Raw genomic sequence first — 24,502 nt, forward strand, 5'->3', positions numbered from 1 at the left:
GCCTGGGCCCCGCTACTCACCGCGGCCGGCAGCGCGGCGGCGAGGCGCGGGGAGGCGGGCAGAGGCCCCGGCGCCGGGCCGGGCCGGGCCGGGGCCAACTTCGCCGCGGGCATCGAGCCGCTCCGGGCGGCGGGAAGCGGGCGGTGCGGGCCTGCCCCTGCCGCCGCGTGGGGACCGCGCACCTCGCCGCGGCCCCGGGCTCGCGGCCCCGCTCTGAACTTCGCTAGAGCGAAGGAGCCTGGAAAAAATAAGGTCGCACTAGAGCCCTGTTCGCATTCTCTTACTGGCAGCTGCCCCTCGCGAGATGAGTTGCAAGCTGCTTATTTCCTTTTATACATTGCCTTGCAAGATTTTGCCTCTATTTTTGTTTTCTGTTTGCAGTGACCTGACCCCTACTGGCGATTTTATGAAACTTGATGTCTGCGCTAGGGACGGATGCTTCCTAGAGACAGATTAAAGAACAAGGAGCAAAACGGCATGACTTAATGCGAGGGAAAACAAATTAATGGCTTGCAGTAATACAGAAAAAGTGAGTAAATAGAATAGGATTTGACTTTTCTCCATTTGGTTTTACTCTGCCGGTCTCACACATCTCAATCTAGGTTTTTGAGTGTTACGTGTTCTGAGGTAAAGTTTTACTTGCCGCCTTTGCTCTCAAAGACCACAGTTTAGAGAGAAAGGCAAAAGGTCAACCATAACTTGTTCCCCTCAGTAGCATATACATTCCCCCCCACCCCCCCAAATAGTCCACTGACTGCAGCACTCGCTACTTGGCCACATCATTCAAACAAACTATACAGAAAGGCAAAAGCTAGAAGAACCTAGTGGGCAGTAGAGACTGCATTGAACTTGTTGCATCTTACTGTTGTAGAAACTGGAACTTAAGTATTATACCCACAAGCAAGAATTAAGTTTTAAAACCAAAGTGTCCTAGAAGAATTTGGCTTATGAGCATGTTTTCATTTCCTTTACTGCTCTATTCATAAGAGTTTTTACAATGAGTATTTTAGGAAGAGCTGAGAACTGCTTTATAGATGTGGGACAAGAAGCAGGTGAAAAATAATGGTTTTTTAGGTCTAAGAAATCATCATATATGCTTTTTCCTTTTTAAGCTGTATTAAAAACAAGACTTAAGCATAGTTAACACCTTCAGCAGCTCTCTAGTTAAAACACTACTCATCATGGATAGTGACTGAAGTCCTAAAAAGTCTGAGAGATGGCCTCTGGCAAATCTAACAACAGCTTAAGATAGACTATATCTCATATTAAGCTCAAAAAAAGTAATTCATTTTTACATTACAATACACATTTCACTGGTTTTATTAGTAAGTTTTACTTATGGGGTAATGGACCTGGGCTTTGTATTTAGTCAAAACACCATGGAAACATTTAAACAATTTACATGAAGAGTATTTCTATTTTAGGGGTTTTGAAAGAGATTTACAAGGGTTGGACCTAAACTTTCTACTCCACCTCAATGCTACCATCTTTTTGAAAGACTCCAGTAAAGATTACAATAAAGGAAGTTACAGCATTCCTCAAAAAATTGGGGCAAGGCTATTGGGATGAATGATTGCTGAGATGTGAACATTTCATTCTATGCAGAATTAGATAATTTGTTAGGTCAAATCATGTTTCTACCAGCTACATAAGATGAAGAAGCACCTAACTGCTCTAGTTGTTGGGCATTCCCCTACAGTACATGAAGGGAGGTGATAACCAGGAGCACTGTCTGCATGGTCCAGTTCTGGAGGCTCAGGCTGGACGTTGGGGAAGACTTCTTCACTCGGTGGGTGGCAGAGCAGCATGACAGGCCACCAAGGGAGGCTGTGGAGTCCCCCTCCGTAGAGGCTGTCAAGAGATGGCTAGATAAAGTCATGGCTAACTTGATCTGCTTTTGGACAGCTTTGTTTCTGGTGGAAAGTTAGACTAGATGACTTCCAAAGTTTGCTTCTGACCAACATTGCTATGATTCTACGGTAACAAAACATTTACCTTGTCACCATCTTGCAAGTCTTTGCATATGTCACCTGCAGAAGGCAGATCTAGACAGAAGAAATAAAATGCAAAGCACTTTAGTAGTGTCAGATTTGGCTATATACAGAATTGAGAGATTAAAGGCTAAATGATTTCTGGGAGAAAAAAAAAAAATCTTCCTTTAAATTGGGGATCAAATAAATCTGACCAGTAATTTCTGCACTAATTAAACCCTTTATGCTTCAAAGCAAAAACAGTAATTTTGAGGAAAGCTGTCTACATCATGTTACCACGCAATTGTATTTTAATGATAGCTATGAGAGCTAGAACATTAGGTGTAGCAAATGTAGTTTAAGACCAACAGATATTTATTCAAGATCAGAATGAATTCAGAAGTCATATGTCCTTCAATATCCATTTATGCTACTCCATGAGAATGTTTTAAAGTCATGATTTTAAAAATGTGGTGGATTGCTATGACAGCTGAGAACAAGAAAGACCACAATGTAGCCTGTCAGACCTTCCACGTGCTGACGGTATAGTCACCTGGCATCTGGTAGCACATCCCCCCAGATGGATTTTGGTAATAAGCTTGTATATTATAGGAAATAAATAATATGTCAACTACATGTAATTTCACCTAGTAGCAGGATTTTATTATGGATAGCTAAGTGATATCAAGGTTTTGTTCATACTAACAGAACACCAATATGACATGTATAACTTGTTTGAATACACTTTGGGACATCAGCAGTTACTAAGACATGGTTGTATATATACCCATTTTTTCAGCTGTGGTAACTTGACATCCTTCCCTTCTTATTCCTCCTTTGTTTAGTTTTCTGCATCTGAGATTCCTTACCCCTTATTTCATCTAAAAACTGAGCTCAGATGTACATAATACATAGTACCATTTCCTGTGTATTCTTCTGATGGCTTCTAGTCACTGCTAATAATGCAAATGCTTTTCATAAGCCTCCTACAAGTTTTTAATGTAAGTAAAGTTTCTTCTTATGCTGAATCATCACTGTCTATAAAAATTTTTACTTATGGGCTGGTTAGTAGCTTGATGAGCAGCCTTATATTATAGCATATACTTAGTGTACCTGGAGTAAAAATGAGTTCAGGGAATGTCAGCATCAGATTAGAAGGAAAGTTTTCACAACTTTTCTACACTAGTTGGATAAAATTCCAACAGGTCCCAAAAATCTGCAGTCTGTGCTCTTATGTGAATATTTAACATTTTTATAATTAATAGTGCTGCTACTGCACAGCTAACTGCTTAGTTTAAAAATATATTTATACCTCTAAGATTACTTGAAATATTTTATCAGCTCAGAAAACTCAAATCTTAATTATACATCCAGTGTCACAAATGGTTTATATAGCTGAAAGAAAACTGGGAATACAAAAGAAGCCTATGAATAATTAAGAGTGAATTTTATCCAGAAACTTACCATATAACTAGAGTTCTGTATCTAGTATTATTCAGTGATAAAGCAGAGGATCAAATATTTTATGTCCATTATAAATTCTGTGATTGTGTTTTGCTGTTTAATTAATTTCTGCTACATGTTTGGAGCATTACATAGATGAACAACTAAGTCAAGTTACTAGCCATTCTTTAGATTTACTGTACCTTCATGAAAGTCTCTTCCCACCCCCCCACTGAGATATGGGATAAAGGCTAGTCAGTACATCCAGTAAGGACAGCTTAATATAAACAAAAAATGCCTTGGGAAGAAAAAAAAAAAAACAAACAGATGCTTATTTTGTGTATAAGCATCTGCTCCACTTCATTACAGTTCAATGGGTACAGCGTTTTAGTAGGTGATTTGTTTTCAAACAGCATACTGGATTAATCACGCCTATAAAAAGAGAGAAAGAAAAACACACTAGCAGAATGCCTAAAACGGAATATAAGAAACAAGTACTCCATTTTTTCAATATACATGAGTGCAGGATACTTGAAAACACTTGGCCTTGTCATTTCTAACCTCAGATTCGGAAAAAAAAAAGGTACTTTCAAACTGTCTTCCAAAAATCAAAATATTTTAATTTTTACTGATAAATTTTATTAGAATTGAAAATGGCTTTTAAAAAGCCATCATGAAATGAGTTCCCACCCCTCAGTACAGTGGTGCAACAAGCTGAAAGAATGTACTCAGGGATGCATTTAACAACAAAGAGGAGAATGGCAGCACGACAGAAACAGGAAGCTGTTTTTAATCAGTATATTAGGAACAGAAAAATTGGTTGGAAAGCACCTCTGGAAATCATCTGGTCAGTCACCTTCTCTGCCCCCTCAAAGCAGGGCCAACCTCAAAGTTGGATCAGATTTTGAAGTTAACAGGTTGCTCAGGGCCTTGTCCAGTTGAGTTTTGAGTATCTCCAAGGATGGAGATTTTACAGCCTCTCTGGGCCACCTGTTCTGGGGTTTGATAAAAGTCTGTAGCTATATTTTTGAAATGTATAGTAATAAACTTAGATTTGAATATTAAAGTTGAAGCAATAAACAAACTAATACAGTGTGCTCATAATATACCAATGGGAACTTGCGTGCATTATTTACATTAGTCATACTGGCTCAGCTGACAATACTCTGAAGAGTCTACTAGCTTAATACCAGAGAACAGATCGAAGTTTGTAAACAGTATTTTTCATATAACTAAGAACTATTGGAAAAGCAAAAGCCAGGAGCTTAGGATTATATTTGGTTAAAGCTGAAATTATCAATAAAGCTAAGTCTAATTAAGCTGCTGTTTTCCCCAGTTACAGGTGCAGAAGCGTAACTATGAAAACACATTTTTGGTGACAATGCATATTATATAATTAACTAAAACAAGTTATCATCCTGGGCAGTACATAAATGAGAAACATTAAGAAACCACAATGCAACTGTATAGCTTACAAGTAAATACTAGACTGTTTTCTCAGTTAATGGAAACCATTTATTCTTCATACTCCAGTAGAGAGTGGTGAGCACTAAACTTCAAGAATTCACAAAATACATTATTTTTCATGATTCCTATCTAAAATGCAAGTTCCCTAAACCGGACGAATCACACAATCACTTCAAGAATAAAAACAGTGAAATCAAGTAGAATTTGCATTTATTACCATATATTCAACTTTCCCTTGTTTTTTCATCATTTAAAATTAATGGTGCTACTAGGCGTGTTGTGCAAGTTCTAGGTCCTCAGCTCCTTTGGCTCTCATCACTATTTTAGAACACGCCACCAAAGTGAATCCAACCAAAACGATGTGCTGATTTTGTAATCACTAGTTTATATCTAGGTCCCTTATCATCAGGGTATCAAATCCAGTTCTTCATTTATTGGCCCAAATTCAGATTGTTTGCAGGTTCAAATGTATTTCCCTGTAATTATTTGCTCCTATTACTCTTGTATACATGTTGGAAACAATAAGACCTTGTCTAAATAAAAGCTTTACTGTTTTAATTACTAGTGTAAATTAAAAAATTATACTGACAAATTATTGTATAGTATATAGTAGGGGTTGTACTTATACATTCAAAAAAATTCATATTGTTCATTATCCTAGTTTATGTATCCAAAACTGCATGAAAGTTAGGCCTAAAATCTCTCCTTTTAGGGTACATTTAAGATTTGTTTTGTGTTATAAAGATATGACTGGTTTTGTGTCAGCTATTTTTGTTATCGCAGATCTTCCTAATTTATTTTCTTAATTAGGAACTAAAGAACTTTTATATACAGTCATCCTGCCTTTTTACAACTAGGGGAAAATGTTATAATGAGTATTTATATCTATATAGTTATTATGCATACTAACCCTATAAACTCTTGTGTGTATATACAGTTATTTAGTACACACAAGTTCACCATTTAAGTTGAATGCAGGGAACTTCTCTCATTTCTTATGTATTTTCCAGACTTAGAAAAAACTAGGTTTGGATTTTTCCTGTAAAATGCAAATTATAATTTATTTATTTTTGGGGGGGGGGGGGTGGGTCATGAGCAATACACTAGCTTTCCTCAGGAGATAAGTATGGGAAAGCCAAAGGGTAACTACAGACCAAAGAAGCAATAGATTCTGTAAGATTAAATTCCTATTTACAAGACTAATTTTGGGGGGTGGGGGAGGGGGATTTTCTATTATTATTGATAGCATTTTGTCTATATAAAGAGGCCTTCAAACAAGTCCAGACATAATGCCATTTTCATTGGCAGAGAGGTGTAAGAGAGCATCATGTCCTTCTTGAAGAGCTTTGCATTCCAGTTGCGGTGTCTTTTACTGGAGACACAGTCTACAGCAAACACACAGCAAGCTACACCAGGAGCAGCATTGCTCTGTCTGTACACCAGTGTAAATACTGCGTACATTCACTGGGACAGCTGTGTTCATAGGAGATTGTACCTAATCATACCTATTGACACCTGTACCAGTAGCAGACGGTAACACAGACTAGTCTTAGAGTAAATAGGAATCGGGCCTTTTGAATTGTGAAGTAAGTTAAGGTCAATGTGTGACATTGAATTTTAAACTCATACCTAAACATTTTCTTGTAGTGACATAAGTTTAAAAATGACCTGATATAGTTAAGCAGATGTAACAGGATAAAACTAGTGTGGACAAAATAAAACTGGTAGAAAGGTGCTCTCCATACTGCATAGGTTGTTTATTTTTCCATCCAGCTCTAAGTTACACTACTACAGGAGTGCTGCACTAATAACCTTGTATTCCATACCACACCAAGGTAGTTAAGGCACACAAAACCTAACCCTCCTAAAATACTTTTTATTGCAGGACAATGAAGAACTCTACAGTAAGTTGAAAAGGACTTGTTTTTGCAAGTGATACTAAATCATTAAGAAATAGAAAAATCATTTAAGGCAATAAGGTAAGATAAAATGATATTGTGAAATTAAGCCTATATTAAATTAGTAAGTTTTAGAATGATTATTCTCTTGGAACAAGGAATATCTTAGTCATATATGAAGTCAAACAGGAGAAATTCTCTGTACGCAGCATTATGCGGACTCTGCATACAGGAAAAGTTTCTTTTCCTGGAGGGGGGAAAAGAATAAGTAAGGCTTCACAAGTTACTAGTATTATAAACACGAACCAGTAACAATAAAAAGAGTGTATCATAGTCGATATAAAAAATACTAATGCAATGTGATTGACTATACATGCTTACAAAAGTAGAGTGATCCCATGAATGAAAACACCAAAACTGGCAGGACTGTAACTCAAATTTTGAATAGATGTTCTGTTTCCAGAGGATTACTGAAACTTTCCATTTTTTATTAATACTATTTTCTGTCAATGTATGCTAACTTCACTCTCAGTTTGTCCGATTTTTTAAATGATAGCTCTTGGAACAACTAGATATATGCTGCTTTTAGCAATGACAGCAACCTACAGCTTCAAAACATGACAAGTGTTGCTACCTGAGTAAACAGTAGCTATTGCATCAGTTAGAAATCTAGAATTTATGCATTTACACTTAAATCAGATAGAATTTTATTTAATGTCTCAGAGTTTCACCTACAAAATAGCCATTTTTAGATGAGTTTGAATGTATTTTGAAAGGGAGAAGAATTTTTTTTTTTTTTAAATGAAGTTGGCTAAATCTGTTTGGCTTTAGAGGATTTCAAAGAGGCTTTCAAATCTGTCACAATCAAGTCTCCAATCCTTAGTAAAGGCTTTTGGGGACTAATAAAATTATAAATTACATATCCATAACCTCCACAGCAAGTTTGTTGAATTTCACAGAGTTTGAATACCAGTAGTAATGAAGCACAAATATTGTAATCCCTGTAATCTGACAAAATAGCTGGAATGAATTCTATTGCTGCATGAACAGTTACTACAATTGACAGTATGTTTTGCAGCAGTTCAAACTTTAAAATTAGATTTTTAAAATGAACAGTCGAGGCAACATTTGGCCTTTAACAATAATTTGAAAAAAATCTTATCCTGCATTGGCACTAAAACATCCATTTGCAATTATGTGCTAGCTACGCCAGGGTGAGGGGGCTGTGAGGGACCTAGGAGAGGTTTGAGAATGCATTAATTGGATGTTTCTACTAAAACGCTGCCGTGTAGCACTTAACTGAGCAAGACGGGGCGGGGGGGGAGGGGGTGGGTGTCCCACTAAATAATTTGCTTACCAAAAGCATAGTTTTGTGGTGACGGAGCTGACTGAATTTGATGGAGCTGACTGAATTTGACAATTTAAGTGAGAGTAAATGCCGACATAATTTGAGAAATTCACTGTTCATTTAACAGCAACAAAAAAGTAGTACCAGTCTACTACCTGAACAGCAATTAAAAACATCTTAAAAAAGGAACATCTATGAGAAATATCTACATTTTTCCGCTTCTCTGAAGAAGTTTAAGCAACTGCAGTGCCCACACGTCTTCACAAGAGTTACCAAAACATCCCCATGTCTAAAAATGTTTTGATCTTTCAAAGCCATATTAAGACAAAATATAAGCCATCTAAAGGCATTTTTCTTTGCACAAAAGCACCATCCCAGGATTCTCAAAACAGTTTTTCCACTGCACGTACAGTGAACCTTTGAAGAGAGAGAGGAAAAAAAAGATCAACTTGTATTATTTTTATATATGCATTTGATAAAAGAAAAAGAACATTTTTAAATAGAAACACCTTAGATAGTAAAATCCAAATTTGGATGGAGGAAGCTTTTAAATTTCTACTCCAAGACACAAGCTGGTGAATTCTCACTTTCTTTTCTCCAGATTCTTTCTATGCATTACCTTTACTTTTAAGGAAATAAAGGATGAAAATATAAGAGTCCATGGAAGCCTGCACTTTGGAATGAAAATGTGAAGGTCTACAGCCAGAAGTAAATAATAAGGTCTTTGATATGTATCAAGGAGGGGTTAAATGCATCAAATATGCCGAGATGGATATACACTAAAATCAACGTGGATTAATACATGGCCTAAGCAAGATTTATTAAGTATCTTTAGTATGTACCTAGACATAAAACTATTGTGCAAATCAAATACAAGAAATAAGTTCTATATCAGAATGAAGCAGAGTTCTGGTGAAGACCACACAGCAAGATTCCTTTCCAGAGGCCAAATTCAGTGATAACACTTTGTAGAGATTAGTAAATAAAAATTATGTAAATGCTTTATATTGTGACAAACTCCTAACAGTGATAGTGCCCTTTACTCAAAATCAAGTGAGGCATATAATGACTTTCTAGGCATTTCAAGGCACCTATCTCACAGCAAAACAACATGGAATCAGTTTATCAAAGTTAAATTTAAAAAATTCCTGAGGTCTTTGTGTTTACTCCAAAGAGAACCCTAGGACATTAAACATATGGTGCAGAGATGCTCCAGACTGGGCTGCCAATACTGGATAAAGAATTCAGATGCATTTACATTTCAGTGTCTTTTAGAAAGAGGAAACCACTCAGGAAGACCTGCATGTGACAGACACCATCATAAGGAAATTTACCTTTCAGATAAAATGGCAACACATTATGAGAAACTCACATTAACATCCCAGTGGTAAGTCTTTCAAATGTTCACTTTCAAAGAGTGCATAGTTGCACAGAAATGAGATTTTAAAAAGTTACAAGCTAGCTGATTGGGAAAGTATAAAAGTAGATGACACATCTAAACAGATGTAAGAACTATTCAGAAAAATATTTGTGCAGTTTTTAATGAAAAAGAGGTCTATCTGCACCTAGCTGAACCAAATCCCAAATTGTTCTATGTAACATTCCCTAGACCGTATCTGGACATTATTGATGTCTTCCTGGTCTCCTAGATGCTATTTAGTCTATTCCTATAGGCTAAAGAAAGGAAGGAAGCTAACAGAACTTTTAGAATTCCAAACATGCTCCGAGTTGTGAAGTTTGATTGGACCAGTGGTTTTTCTTAGTATAGAATATCCTGACCTACTCTGATGATAGTTTTATACAGGACTTGACCAGAAGTAAAATCTCTGGCCTTCAGTTGCATCATGATCACAGTTGTCTTGCATTTGCCTTCTTCCACTTCTGAAGAACTTCATGACATAAGAATTACAGTTTGGTGCAATTACTGATTTTTTTTTTTTTTTTTTTAAACAACCACTGATTCTCTGAGAATCTTCATAAATCTATCAAACCAATTTAATTTCCAGACTGTTTGGGATTCCCTCTCATTCTCCAATTCTCGCTCCCTAGGTATAACTTGTCTCCATTTGGCATACTTTGGCATCCAGTCAACACAATTTGGAGGAGTGTTTGGAAGACTATTCTCAATACAAGGCTGTCTGGACTTGTCTAAGAAGGCCAAAAAGTCATGTTACTGCAGCATGATGTCCAAGTCAGGAATTATTGCTCGGGGCACATGGTAATGCAAAGATACATAAGAGATTAAAAGGAGTTTTAACTCAAAAAAGCTAACATTCAGCGTGATACAAAGCACATTAATGCAGGGTGATGCTCCCAATTTCTTTTTTCCCTTTAAACTCGAAACCTGTTGCAAGTCAAGAATAATTCAGGCTAGATATACTCTAAAACATCTGGAGATTGTGTATTTTAGTCTTTGTGACTTGTTTACCTATTGACATGTACTTCCTATACTAATACTTTCAGAGTACTGTCTTCAATAAATTGTCTACATCCAATAGAGAAAAGTGTGCTTTATCTTGTGAATGTGAAATATAGCCACCCACCAATGTTTTCTGGATGTATGAACAGTTCAGAGAGTAAGAGAGATGAGGCTGCTCCTGTGCAGCAAATATAAGAGTGCCAGAGTCCAGAGCTGTTCACCCTTCTCTGCCAGAGTGACAGCTGTAACATACTTTTTTTACTGACCCAGTTCAAAAACAGATTTCCACATAAAATTAATCCATCCATCCTTTGATTAAGACCTTCAGAGGAAGGGGTGAAACAAACAACAATGTGGTTTTGTCTTGCAAACCTCCTACCAAAGTGCAAAAGAGCATCCTGTTCTTTAAATCTGCAATAAATCTATGAGATCTGTATCTAAGACTTCTATCTCAAGTCTCTTCTGTATTAGAAGATGACTACCACATTTGGCTTTATATGCAACCTCAAGAACATTTGATTTGTAACCCAGTGGATTGAATTCCTGGTGGGAAATAACTGTGCCGTCCTTGAGCAGCTTCACTGAATCTGTAACCCTTCACTCCATTAATATTTGGCAATATTGGTCTGGTAAATACTTATTATAGAACTCCTGAACTTTCCAGCTTACTAAATGCTACAAGTTCTCCCTTCAAATACAGTACTTCCAACTAAATTTCCATTGAGAAAGGGACAGACCCTGTACCCTATCTATTTTCAAAGACTACTGTCTTCGAAAAAATATACTTATTTATAGGTGTTGTAAGAGTCTGCAATTCCTTCACCACCTAGCTACACCAGAGAAAGTGTAAAAGCAGAATGGGATTTTAGCAAGAGCTTTCTGCTCCAAGTATCACAGCTGCAATCCTGGTACATGCAAATGTTGTAACAAAAAAAAAAACAAAAAAACCCCAGACATTTGACAAATTTCTTTCTTTAAGAAACAAAGGCAGATAATTCTTTGGCTGTTATCTTGGTATTCATTCAGGTAGGGACAATTTGCTTCATAACACCCCTTAGTTAATGTCCACAGTGCTTTTCTTTATCACCAATCACTACAAAGTATCTATGGAGAATGACACATGAAATAAAGCATGAAACAATGACCACTGTCAGCCTTGAGAGATGTAGCACCTGTAGTAAGAGCAACTTCTTAAACACAGTGTCAGAACTTGGACACTGTTTGCCTCAGTACATAAAATGGTCCAACTATACCATAAATATTCGACGTGCCAAGATATCACAAAAGGAACACATGACAGGACTGATGTGGACAATCTCAAGGAAGACAGAAAATAACAGATTCACTGTGAATTTTCTGCATTGTTGAACAGGGAACACTCAAAAATACAGAATTCATTATTTGGATTTACCAATATTCTGAGGCTTAAACAAATCTTCTGGTGAGCTGCTAACGCCTCTTAGTGGTTGCCACCTCAGCCCTATTGACTAGAAGTTCTAGCTAATCCAAAGAGCTAGAACTCTGAATTAGTGGATTCCAGAATGATGTACAAGAACATCAAGAAACATCTGGTGAATGTGCCACGCTCAGCTTCAGAGGAAATTGCTTGCACCATTGGCACAGAATCCCAACTGCAGTCTTGGCCAACTATGATCTCTAGTCCACAGAACTGTATGCCAAATTCAGCTGGAATTACAGGAGTCTTCATACAAGCACTCCTAAACTGCCATGCTCAGAGCAACAGCTGCAGACCTGCCTTCTATCCTTTCACACTGCAATTTACTTGACAGAATCACAAATACAGCTTTAGTCACAAACTTGGTTCTGATGCCCTGACAGCACCTGAAAACAATGACAATGATACTCTCCCTTTTTTAAAAGGGATATCTGAAATAAAAGCAAAAGTAGATACAAATTATGGATCAAGAGATGAGACAACTGCAAGCCCAAACATAAGCTTTCAAGCATCTAGGAACTCATCCACATCAGCAGACTACTAAAGAAATTTTAAAGAACAATACACTAATATATCCGCAACGCCTGTATGCACAGACTAATGCTAACAGCCTTGCTATTTGGAAAACAAAAAAACAAAACAGAACAACAACAAAAAGAAGAAATCTTGGGCACAGAGACTAAGACATCTAAATGAAGAAGTAACAGATGACAAATCACTTGAAGGTTTTGGAACATCTTGAGAATTTTTACTGGAAAAAACAAAGTTAGAACAGAAAGGGTATCCCCTGCCAAAATTGACATAGGCAGTCCAGATCCCCAGCTTTTAGGATTCTCATAGCATATAACTCAGCTTCTGCGTTAAACAAGGTTTCTAGTACTTTATCATGCAGAAAAGTCTAAAGATATGAACTGGGTTTCAGCTATCCCCTCCCAATCCTCAGCTGCACAATCTTCCCGATTTCCTCTAGCTCTGGAACTCTTGGATCACACAGCAAACTGACTGAATTTGCTAATTCAGAAGAAAAGTTTTCACTTTTCTTCTTCTGAATTCAGTTTCCTAGTGGTTTAACAAGCTGAATCATCTCAGTGCAGACTCCAACAGCAAAACTAGATGCAAGGCAGAAATGTGAATCATGAGGCTGGAAAGGAAGGAGGAGGAGTCCAACTTCCTCCTTTTCAGTGGCAGCAAACTAAGATAAGACACTGAATTGCCAGACCGCTGTTCCGTTTATTTCTGTGGATGTTAGCGCCATGCTCTGGAGAACTGTATTAACACCATCCAGATGATATTGCAGCCCTGGGAAGGGAGAAGGCCCAGAATGTTCATATAAACAGATTTAACCCTGGCCCAGAAAGTGCTCTAACATACTCCTACAGCACAGGTTCCTAGCTGCTGAGAACAGGACAGAGCTTCTATAAGGTCTTATCACCAAAATTTTAAATACCAGAAGTAGGACCAGCTTAAGGAAGCATCAGTAGTCAGTGTTACAGGATTTCATACTGTTCCAGGCATCTCTGTTATTGAGACTAACATGATGGTTTCCAGCACTTCGCTGGCTTCCTGTTCCAGAAAAGTGGAGTCTCTTATAAGTAGCTCTTTCACCAGCACTAGCCAAAAAAAAAAAAAGACACTTCCAAGGGCAATGTTATACTTGTGGATAATAAGTATGTAAAGTGAAGGAGTTTAAACACAGTTTAATCTACTGTTGCTGCCCTCAAAAGGCAAAAGGCCCTTAAAAGGTATGGAATTCCTCTAAGTTTTATGCTAAAAAGACTGTGGACTGAGACTTATATAAATGTGATCTCTACCCTGGTAGCATTTTTACAATCTACAATCCATCAGTTTTGCATTTATAATTTTTATAAAAGAATTATCTGAATGAAATCCACGCAGATTTCTAAGGAAGCCACTTCGTGGCAGTAATTATTTTTGAACTACAAAATTACTGAATCTGCTCTTGCTTTGTAACTTAAACTCTCACCTTTTGTAGTTGCAGAGGGGGCTTTCTGAAGTTTAATCAACTGCTAAAAAAATTCAAACACTAGCAAATGCCACTTAAAAAAAGTACTTAAAATCTGGAGGAAAAACATGGCAAATGAACAAGATTTCCAGCACTGCTATTAGCACTAAAATTAAATAATAGCAGTGGCTAAATATTTACAAATTTGTATTTCTGAATTAAACTTTAATTAGTAAAAGAAGGCTCATGATACTTTTACTCTTTCAATTTTGCTTAGGTCAAAGTGTTTGTAAAAGACATGAAAACAGTAGGCTGACAACTACCAGCATACAAACCAAATCTAGTCTTTCTTCCCACCCTTCTGTGTAGCTGCAGCTGAAGATGGAATATCACCAAGTCAGCTCAAATTCCATTATGCATTTCAGCATTCTCAAAAGTCCAGAGACAACTGCTTTTTGAAAGCAAATCCAAGCTGGATTGAGTGATCTGGATTAAATAACTAGTTTTAAAAGAAAGTTTGTTCTAACCTGATTTGTTAGAATGAGCAGGATTTGTAGAGCTTCACATTACACTGAATTACTTTACTGCAGGAGACAAAAACTATATTGGCTTCCCCCCAACAAAGCTAGATAATATGTAGCTGCACTATCATAAAGCTTTCAATACCAACAGGACATGGTTTAAGAAACATGAGTTCCACAGGGGTTTTTTTTGCCCTGGTTTTTAAACCTCAATCATTTTAATAAACATTTACATACACAAAAATCAGCAAAAACAGGATTGGAAAGTCTTATTGTCAATTATATCTACCCTTCCTGAAGCCATTTGTCTAATCTGTTCTTCAAAAGTTACAGGCATGGGAATTTTATTGTCTTCTCAAATTTATAATCTCAGATGTTAATTATGTTTTGCCAGACTTTCAAATAAATTAATAACTAAAAAAACAAACACCCAGAAAAAATGGTATATGAATTTAAAAAGTTTTTCCACAAAAAATATTTTTTTCAGGTATCAAAGTGCCTTACTTTTTCTGAAACTGAAATCATCATTTTCTGAAGAAAAAAGAACAAAACTGAAAGCAATTATTGATTTGAGGCAGTAGAAATCTCATTTAACACTCCTGACATATGCTCACAAAGAATCTCTCTTCCACAACTGGGAGCAAACAAAAAAGCCTGCATATGAAACTCCCATCCAGCATTTAAAGTGCTTATCATGGTTCTTTGCCCTTTGACAAGGAATTTATTCAAGCATCTATGAGAGGTGAAAAGTAGTCTCACAGCACTACTTGATGATTCAGTGGATCTCTTTGATGCTGTAAGTTTAGTAATTTTTTATGGAACTATTTGCTTTAGCCATTACAACAGATATCCTCTGGAGAAGAAAAGAGGAAACACCTCAGTATTAGGCAAATTCCTCCCTTGATATCCATCACATCATTTTGGAATTACTGATAGCTTTGTCTCAGAGTAGCTGAATGTAAAGGACAATGCTTCTGCACTCCACCATGAAAAGGTCCACACGTATTTCCATTCAAGGGTAATAATCTATTTTAAAAACAAGAATTTATTTTGTTATAGTATAAAGACACTAAACACAAAACAGTGTTTAACAACATGAGCATTGACACAAAAGAAAAGCAAGGATCGTTTCAAGCCAATTCTGTAACCGCTTCATGTGAGAAACCCGAAGTGAAGAAAGTTTCATACACAGGGTCACCCTAAGGGAAGGATGGCACCACCTTCATCTAATTTAAACCCTATTTTGGGACATCACAGTATTGTCAGAATAGTTGCATTATTTTGAGGGCTTGAGTGGTACATAGGTTTTGTCTTGGCCCTCTGTATATAGATGAACTCATCCACAGAACTGCAAAAGAATCATGACATTATTCTGGGGGGATTTCTGTTGTAAACTAAAAGACCTGATGTACATTCGCTTCTAATCTACCTTGTGTTTTTTGGATTTAAGTATATTATAGGTGGGGGTATTAAAGAGCAGCATAAATTTGGTTATTTAACTTCACTGTAGCCCATATAAAGCTGTAAGTCAATAAAAAGTATAATGCTTACCACTACATCACATATCTTTGACAGGATACATACAGTATGTCATAAAGCTTCTCTGAAACCACATTTTGTAGTATGGCAATCCACCATATGAAAAGATACATGAACCTGTGAAGATATACCATAACTATTTCTTCAGAGACATCGTCTTGTGTCACAATAATGTCTCTTTGCTATGGACTATTTAATAAAACCTTTTATGTGAACCAACTCTGTGAAAATACATAAGATTTTCAAAGATGTGTCAGTCCATTCAATCAATAATACAGAGCAGTTAACATGAATATACAGATTAAGTATTCAGATAGATTACTGCTCTTTCATATTAAACATTTGCAAAAATAGTTGATTTCATTAACTTATAACAATAACATTTTACTAAACAAAAGTTAGACACACAACTATTTCCTTTGCTTAAAATGATTATTTTTGGCTCTTAAAATAAACCAACTTCTGTGTTTTAAAGGCTCATTGTGAAAGTGTATATACACATCAAATTTATATCCACAGCTAAATTTTACCATTGAGTTTTAAAGGCCAAGAAATATTTTCAATACAGTAGAAAAAAAGATAGCAGTTCCTGAAGTATATAGTAGCCTCACTTCACTGGTAATATCCGTAATTCAGTTGCTGTACAAAACACTTCTCTGAAACAAATCCATTTGAATTCTATCCACCCTGAGTTAAGCATCTATACTTTAAAATATGTTTTAAACATTAATAGAGAAGTATGTACAAGACTACAAAATTTGTCAGTTATTATACAGAAGTAAAAAAGTAAATATTTTCAGCCAATTTCTTGTTGTTATTGTAGTTATTCATTCTGGGTTGGCTTTTTTTCTTTAATCAAGTAGTTACTTGATTTAGACATTCATGTTTTGACCACTTGATTTGAGTGCAACAATAAGGCAACAGTTAAAAAAAAAGTTATAGAAACTTTGCATATGTGTAAAGGTATTACGTTTATAAAAGTGTTTCCTAAAAAGACAACCTAATTGCAGTATCAAAAGATTACAGAATGGTGAGAACAACTATCCGTTATTTCAATAATTGTTGTTCCATAGAAAAATGTCAATCTAATTTTAGGTTTTTTTCTCCTTTTTGGTGAAGTAAAAGCCTGGAGAAAATTGATATGGCTGGCAGGGACAAACAAGTTAATAAAATATACTTTAGTCTAAACTTAAATAAAAAGGTCCACACTTTTTTGTCAAAACATTAAGCCTCTGTCAAAAATGTATTTTTTTTTATATATAGTACAGAATTAAAAGACAAGATGACGCTTACAAGGTAAAGAAATAATTTACATGAAAATATTTTCTGACAAAGCTTTTCAATCAAAATATTGTTTTGTAACATTCAAACATGACATACAACAACAAAAGAAACAGTGAATGCAAACAAAAAAATGTTATATGGATTGCTTTCAAACACATAAATAAATGAAATATTGATGTAGGCAATAGGGCTCATGCTGATGGCTAGCAGGAAATAACAGTGTGCAATCTATTTGGAAAAAAGCTCTAAAGTACAAATTACAAGCCCAATTATGGACTGCAGCAAGTTCAGTTATATCACTGCCATCCTCTCTTATTTCCAAAATAAATTCTTGATTAAATCACTCATACCCTAAATTACTCATACCTTTGCTTCAGAGATATGAATAACTATATACAAAAAAGTAGTTTTATTTCACCATAGGGATAACATTGTACCTCTCTGCCACTGTCACTTGAAAACCTTCCATGTCAAAACAATCTGACAGCAGATAAACAATTTAATAAATATGCAATGATCTTATTACAGTCCTTCAGCTAAGCATGTTAACTCATGCTGCTAGTTGTGTGATCACAGTGCATAGAATCCAAATATAAAAGAATGGGGTGGCTTTTAAGGTAATGGTGGATCCCTTGCTTATAATCCAAATATATCTGAAACTTTCCTAAGCTCTGTCATGCAATCTTTTTGTGGCAGGAGCAAAAATTTTCCCTGGTACAATGTCCATTGCCGGCAATGGATGCACCAAAACCGTCAAGGAGCTCAGTGTTATTGCACAATATATGAAGACCTGGAATTCTTCCAAAAGCTTAAAATAAAAATAATGGAATTATTCTGACATTTCTGGACACCTGCATTAATACTGTATGACTAATAAAAGCATGTCAGTTGCATGGACTGAACCAGCGATCAACATGCGCCCAGAATGCACACTAGTAAAAATGCAGTCAAAGGAAGTAGTCTTCATTGCCTATAGGTCACTTCCAGTCAAAGGTTAAAGTTCAAAGACTGAATGATCAAAGTGCTCATTTTCTCAGTAGGACTATCTTCTGCTACGAGGATCACAAAATGGTGGCATCAACATGTGTCATCTTTAAAATAAGAAAAAGTATTTATGGAAAACATATAAATATTCTAAGCCCAACTTAGTAAGGTGCTAAACAATTTCTAGCATAGAGATTAGCATGCAGCGGAAACGTATCGACTGATTAACACTGGGGTTTTGTTCAGTAATGACTCAGGAAAAGAAAAAGAGAGACTATCAAACAAAACTTTCAAAATTTATATATACACACCCCTAGCATATCATTAGCAGCAAATATTCCATTAAAAGGACAATACTTTCACATTTGATTTTTAGAAAACCATTCTTTCGGAAAACAAAATACCAAATACGCTTAACATTTTGTCTCATGAAGTAAAGCATGTGTACATCAGTTTAAAGAGTTCTAGAACTGATAAATCCTTTTACAAAGGAAATACAGTGATAAAAAGAGTTTGCAAAGTGGGCTTCTCCTCACGTTTCCATTCTCAGCCCCTTATATACACTTCTCAAGAATCAACACAAACTGTAGCTGATATTGTATTAAGCAATATGTTGCTACAGTAATCCTAAAACCTTAAATGTGAAAAATAGTTTACATTCACTAAATTTTAGATATTATGGTTGGATAAACATATTATAGAAAAGGCATTCTATATCAATTTTTTGCATTATGCTGATATTAAAGAAATGTTTACATCTGTGAAAGCTCTCCCTTTTAAAGTTTCTTTTCCAGACATCAACCTACAGTGCAATTGCATCTGATAACAGCTTGCCAAGGGAAAAAAAAAATTCCTCAGAACTTGCAGTACAACTTTATTGCATCAGTACAGTAAAAATGTGCTTCAGTAAAAGTTAAACTTATTAACAGAAAGCAAATTCACTGTCTATTTTTAATGCACTTGTAACCTTGCACACAAAAGAGGTAGCCTCATCAACAGATGGATTTCTAATATATGTAAAGCAGCAGAGAACAATTCTACATTGTCACTGGAAACCCTTATGTCCTCTGCACCGTTACATGAAAGAAAGCTCATTTTGATAGGAGGGTAAAGAATGAAAATTTTACATTTGCCAAAAAAAAAAAAAAAAAAAAAAGATGCAGGAGGGATAGAAGGGGTGTTTGAACTGCATACGAGAAGTTTAGGACAAATACCAGAGAAAATACTTTCTCTTTAAAGAAAAAAATGCAGTAAGGAGGTGCTGATGGTTAAAAAAACAAAAAACAAAAAACACCAACAAAAAAACTCCCAGAACACCCACATACCAGTGCCCCCTTCTTTCACAGAAGTTATCTCCTGACAGTGCAAAGAACAAGCAACAACCTAATGGAACAAAGTTTCAGCCTGGATGCCCCCTACAAGGGGAAAAGTCCTCCTGCGTCTCTGACAGGGCATGACTGACTCTTAGATTGGCAGCATGAAATTCAGCGTACATTTAAGCAGATGTTGAGTAGGGGAGAGAATCTAGAAATATTTCTAGCTGTTGAAGGGAGTGAGAGTTAGAGGAAGCAGGAGTTTTGCAACAGGGCTTGAGAGGACAGCAGTTTGTACCAAACAAGGCTTCATAATTTTGTTACTTATGGAATAAGTTGTTATGCTGGGCAGGGAGGAAGTGAGATATTAAAAGCTCTAGTAAACTAAACACACAGAGAGGCACGTTCACATGCCAGAGTATCTCTAAGAGCCACTGTGTCCCTCTGTGTCTGTATTGGTTTGCTTGAACATCAATCCCCAATCATGCATTATTTGCTCCCAGTCAAGTAAGCTCCAGGCACCTCCTGGAAAAGAAAATACCCTTCAGAGGCACATGATAAAAACGATGACAATCTTCCTCCTTTCTCTTCAAAATGGGAGACTACAAACTTCTTAACAGAACATGAGGATACAATTTCACCTTACAGCTAAGGCAGTCCAATGGCTAGCTACCAGCAGAAGCAGCAGTACCACTCTGCCCCTCCCTCCACATGTTCCTGTATCAGTATTGGCACTTAGTTCACCCTGTGGTTACCCTCGGATTTTTTTTTCCCCCCCCTCTCCTTTCTTAGTTGGTGTTATGTTTTTCCTTCACTAATTTACCTAGCTCAAAGCGGTTCAGCCACACGGTTAGATGTGTGGCACTCCGATGGAAACAGGAGCAGGAAATTAAGATGACAGAACCACCTTTTTCAAGGGCTTGTAAATCCATTCAGGGATACCGAAGGTTGAAGACTGTTCTTGTCAAGAAAGAGGGGGGTTAAAATTGGCAGTCAGGGTATATTTCCCATCTTGGTGCAATCCAGCATTTCTTCAAACCAATTAGGAAAACCATTGAAAATGTAAAGATCTTCCCTTGGCAGCTTTGTCATACAGCCACAAAAAAGAAGTAAATTACTTGTAACTGAGAAAAGGGCATACAAAATTTGAGATAAAAACCTTGTAAGTTTTATGAAAAACTTTTTATCCAACTGACATAAAAAAATAAAACCACCCTTGATTTTTTAAGAATTTAATGGGGGAAAAGGGAGAAAGAAGCTCATTCAACTTTTAAACATGACCTCTTTTGTAATTAGTAATTAAAAAGGAAGTTAAAAGACATAAATGAAAGTATTCTGGAGCAAAACAGTAAGAGTTATTTAAATGAACTGATTTGTTTTCTCTTGCCAGAATGTTAGGTTGGCTTTTGGGTTATTCAATTTTCTGACTTCCATAGAACAGCCATTGTGTAATTATTTTGAAATAATTCAATGACTTGTTCAGTGGACTATAGGAAGTTTGATTTTTTCCAGCCACAATTATATAGCAACTTTCAGAGTAGAACCACATTTCTTTTCATTTTCATTTGGTGTTTTGCTTGTTTAACTTTAACTGAATTTCACAAATAAGAAATCAAAGTAGTGTCTGCAAACTGTTCTCCTTGAGAGACTTCAATTCTTAATCAAAAGGAAACTTTCTATAGATTCAAAGTAAACAGAACATATTTGAATCACAAGATAAAGCTAATAAATGAAACTTCAGCTGATTTGCTTTAAAAATAACTAGCAAATGAAAATAAAAGAAAGAGTCAATAAACAAATTATCCAGAAACTGCCAATAAAGAGAAAGCAAGAGGAGAAATGGAGAAGCACCATACATATTACAAGAGTGAGGAGACAGGGGAAAAAAAAGAAGTGTTTACTAAAGAATGTAGTGAAGTTGAAGAACCTAGCCTATTCAGTCTTTTGGACAATGGATTTATTATTTTTGGAGACAATTTTAAAAACAACGTAATGTATAGTCACATGATCAACAGTCTTAAGTACTGTAAATACTTCCTAATCCCACGGCATATAGCACTCCTCTTGCTGTGATTAAAGTCAACTTGTTTTTGAGAAACTATTATGATATTACACTATGAGAAACACAGTTCATTCTTTTCCATTACCCTCTAACAAAAAATCCCCACAGGTGTCAGTAAGTATTATGAAACTATCAAAATCTTAAGATAAAGCACTCGCAGGCTTTTAAGAATGTAAGGGTGAAGGCTTTGGTCTTTGCCTCTCCATTCATTGACTCCCACAATCTCAAATATTTGGTCTCATTTCACAAGGGAGACAGAACCAGTCCTGGGGTGGGGAGGCAGGTAAAAAAAAAATAAATAAATAAATAAAATAAAAAGAGGACATCTTATGATGCAGGCTTCAGTGAAAGATATTTGTGGGACCTGCTCCTCCTGCGCCATCCTAGCACACAGTATTTCCTGTTCTAACACATCCCTTCCTGAAAGATGCATGGGTTTCCTATAACCACCATTTGTATGGTATTTTCCTAGGGAGAGAAAAGAAAGTATTGGCCAAGGAGAGAAGAGAGAAGGAAAGCATAGTTCATCTCTACTCCTTCTTTCCTTCCTCACTGCTGGACTGGATAAGCCAAGCACATACAGCCAACCCCAGCTCTGGGAAGAGGACAACAGATGTTAAGGCAGAAGGGAAGAAAAACAAAAACAAACAAAAAACATAGTAAAAAGCTGGACAGGAACCATGTGGCAAGGAAAAGAAAAAGCACTACACTGCAGAGACTGTAGTACTAAGCAATTTTAGTTTAGTTTTTTTTTTTTTTTTTTTAAGTGATGTACATGTGAATCACATTGCTATATTATTGACTATTAGTTCCTAAGACCCTTTAAGTCACCCAATTGTCCCACATTAGAAATTCTGTGGAACAGTTGAAATCTATTGAAAACATAGCTGTTTATAAGTATATAGGGGTATTTTCATTGCAGTGCAAGCTTTTAAAGCATTACCAACAAGAAAAAAATCTGGTTTTAGAGTTATAATAAACTGGTCATAGGAATCTGGTTTCACTAAGTACCTTCCCCAGACCCAACTTTAAAACTTGTCAAGGACTGATACAATTCTCAAGAACTCCTATTCAAATCAAATCCTACAGTTTAAAACTCATATAACCTTGTGCTGTTTAAAGTTCACTCAGCAATTAAAATGTGATGTAAAAAAATCAACATAGCATATCTCAGAAACAGAATTTTCATAAATTTTTTGAAATAAAACAAGTTTAAGGCTTTGAAAACACTTTTCCTACTTTATTATGTTTTGTCTTCAGCCTAAAAACAAACAAACAACCCCCCCACACACACACTCCAAAATTCCTGGTTCTAGTTAAATACTTACCATGATACCACCATTTTGTTTTCTTTGGATTCTTGTTACATGTTCTTACATAAAATGAATTATCTGGAGGTCGCCTCTGCAACAGAAAAAACACCTACAAATAATCAAACAATCCTCACATTGTAACACATGAACTATTTGAATAAGCTTGTGAAAAGCTGTCACGTGAATGCAGTGAAAGTGAGATAATAGACAGTGCTAGACCTTGGTCAAGAAAAATCTCTCAAGAATCCTGGTAACAAAATTCTTAGTAGAGATACTTCAAGCACAAATTCCATGAAAATTCCAAATGGGGGTTGGCAGGGACAGAAGAAAAACAGACAAATAAAAAAGGAACACGGTTATTTAAAAGAACCAAATGAAATACCTCTGCAGTTTGGATCTAATATAACACAGTTAGAATCCAATTCACATAAGTCTCCCATAGCTCGGAGTAGCTTAAAAAGTGAACTTTGTTTCAACCCTCTTACAGATAAACATCTGCTATATCAAATATTCTTCAGGTTTTTTTATACTAATTTTAAGGTACAGTGTCATCATGGTGCAAAACCAAAGTCACAGGATACAGTACAAAGCAATTTGAGGTTTTTTTCTATCACATACATATGGTTAGGATTGACTGGGATGCGATATAAATAGGCATGTTTGGATAGCACAAATGTACGAGTAATTTCACTCCAAAAGAAGCAGTAAAACAATAGAATCTTTACCAAAAAAAAAAGTGTTTAAGGTATCAGTGCCACAAATTTATGACCAAAAATGCAGCTCAGCACTATTTACTTTCCTGCAATAAAAGTGATAAAGATTAATGAAATAACTAACTGCTAAAGCTTTTGCAGCTGTACTAATTCCAATACTCTAATATAGACAAATATCTACACTATGCAAAATATTCATTTCAACACAATCATCTCGCACTGCCTTTACTGTCTGAATCAGTTTACAAAGAATTATTCTAAGACACAATTTAACTTTGTAATTAGTACAATTAGAATGGTTCTGTTCATGCCTCTTTTCCAGTAATGATACATGAGCAGATTATCATGAAAACAGTTATGAAGTAGTTACTGCACTGTTCATTTCGTAGCTCTAGCTTAGTATTTTTTCAGTGGTTGAAACATAGATAGTATGTTGTCTATTTTAAAATTTGAGAGATGAACCCTTACTTTGCAAAGTTAGCTAGTTAACTTTTATTTTACTCAAACAATTCTAAAAACAAAACCAAAAAATACTCATACCTTTTCTTTGCAGCTGGAAAGCATGCTAATAATGCTAAGACAAACAGATTGCACTGAGAGAGCTGGAGACCAGTCTTCTGTTAGAATGGATAAACAGATATGACCATTGCTATAAACGTGAGGATGAACAGGAATATTGTCACCAGTAAACATGACCTAAAAGAAGAATTAAATAAAGGTAATTGTAATTTATTGTCAACATAAATAAGACAGTAAGAGATCGTGAAAAAATTGTTCAATAAGCCTCTATTGCTTTTGGGCAAACAGTA

General features: G+C 35.9%; 1 protein-coding gene and 1 long non-coding RNA gene across 4 annotated transcripts in view; one reads left to right on the forward strand and one right to left on the reverse strand.

Annotated features, from left to right (window-relative positions):
- Window positions 1–57: 57 nt before the first annotated feature.
- On the forward strand, window positions 58–10,661 carry LOC106484623 (uncharacterized). Its single transcript, XR_001292598.2, has 5 exons — window positions 58–252; window positions 382–529; window positions 6,766–6,859; window positions 9,392–9,513; window positions 10,176–10,661. It is a non-coding gene; the product is annotated as an uncharacterized lncRNA (long non-coding RNA).
- A 4,851-nt stretch (window positions 10,662–15,512) lies between these two features.
- The window catches only part of UBE2W (ubiquitin conjugating enzyme E2 W), a 34,441-nt gene continuing 25,451 nt past the window's right edge, over window positions 15,513–24,502 (reverse strand). For 2 of the 3 annotated variants that reach the window (XM_067290560.1, XM_013942839.2), the window contains exons 4-6: window positions 24,234–24,389; window positions 22,996–23,089; window positions 15,513–18,399 (exon numbers count right to left, since the gene is read on the reverse strand). In XM_067290560.1, the coding sequence (XP_067146661.1) occupies window positions 18,386–18,399; window positions 22,996–23,089; window positions 24,234–24,389 (264 nt within the window). In that variant the 3' untranslated portion in view covers window positions 15,513–18,385. The remainder of the gene's footprint in view (window positions 18,400–22,995; window positions 23,090–24,233; window positions 24,390–24,502) is intronic. The other variant, XM_067290561.1, reaches the window with a different exon arrangement.

Source organism: Apteryx mantelli, chromosome 2 (assembly GCF_036417845.1).
Source record: "Apteryx mantelli isolate bAptMan1 chromosome 2, bAptMan1.hap1, whole genome shotgun sequence".
Taxonomy (NCBI): Eukaryota; Metazoa; Chordata; class Aves; order Apterygiformes; family Apterygidae; genus Apteryx; species Apteryx mantelli.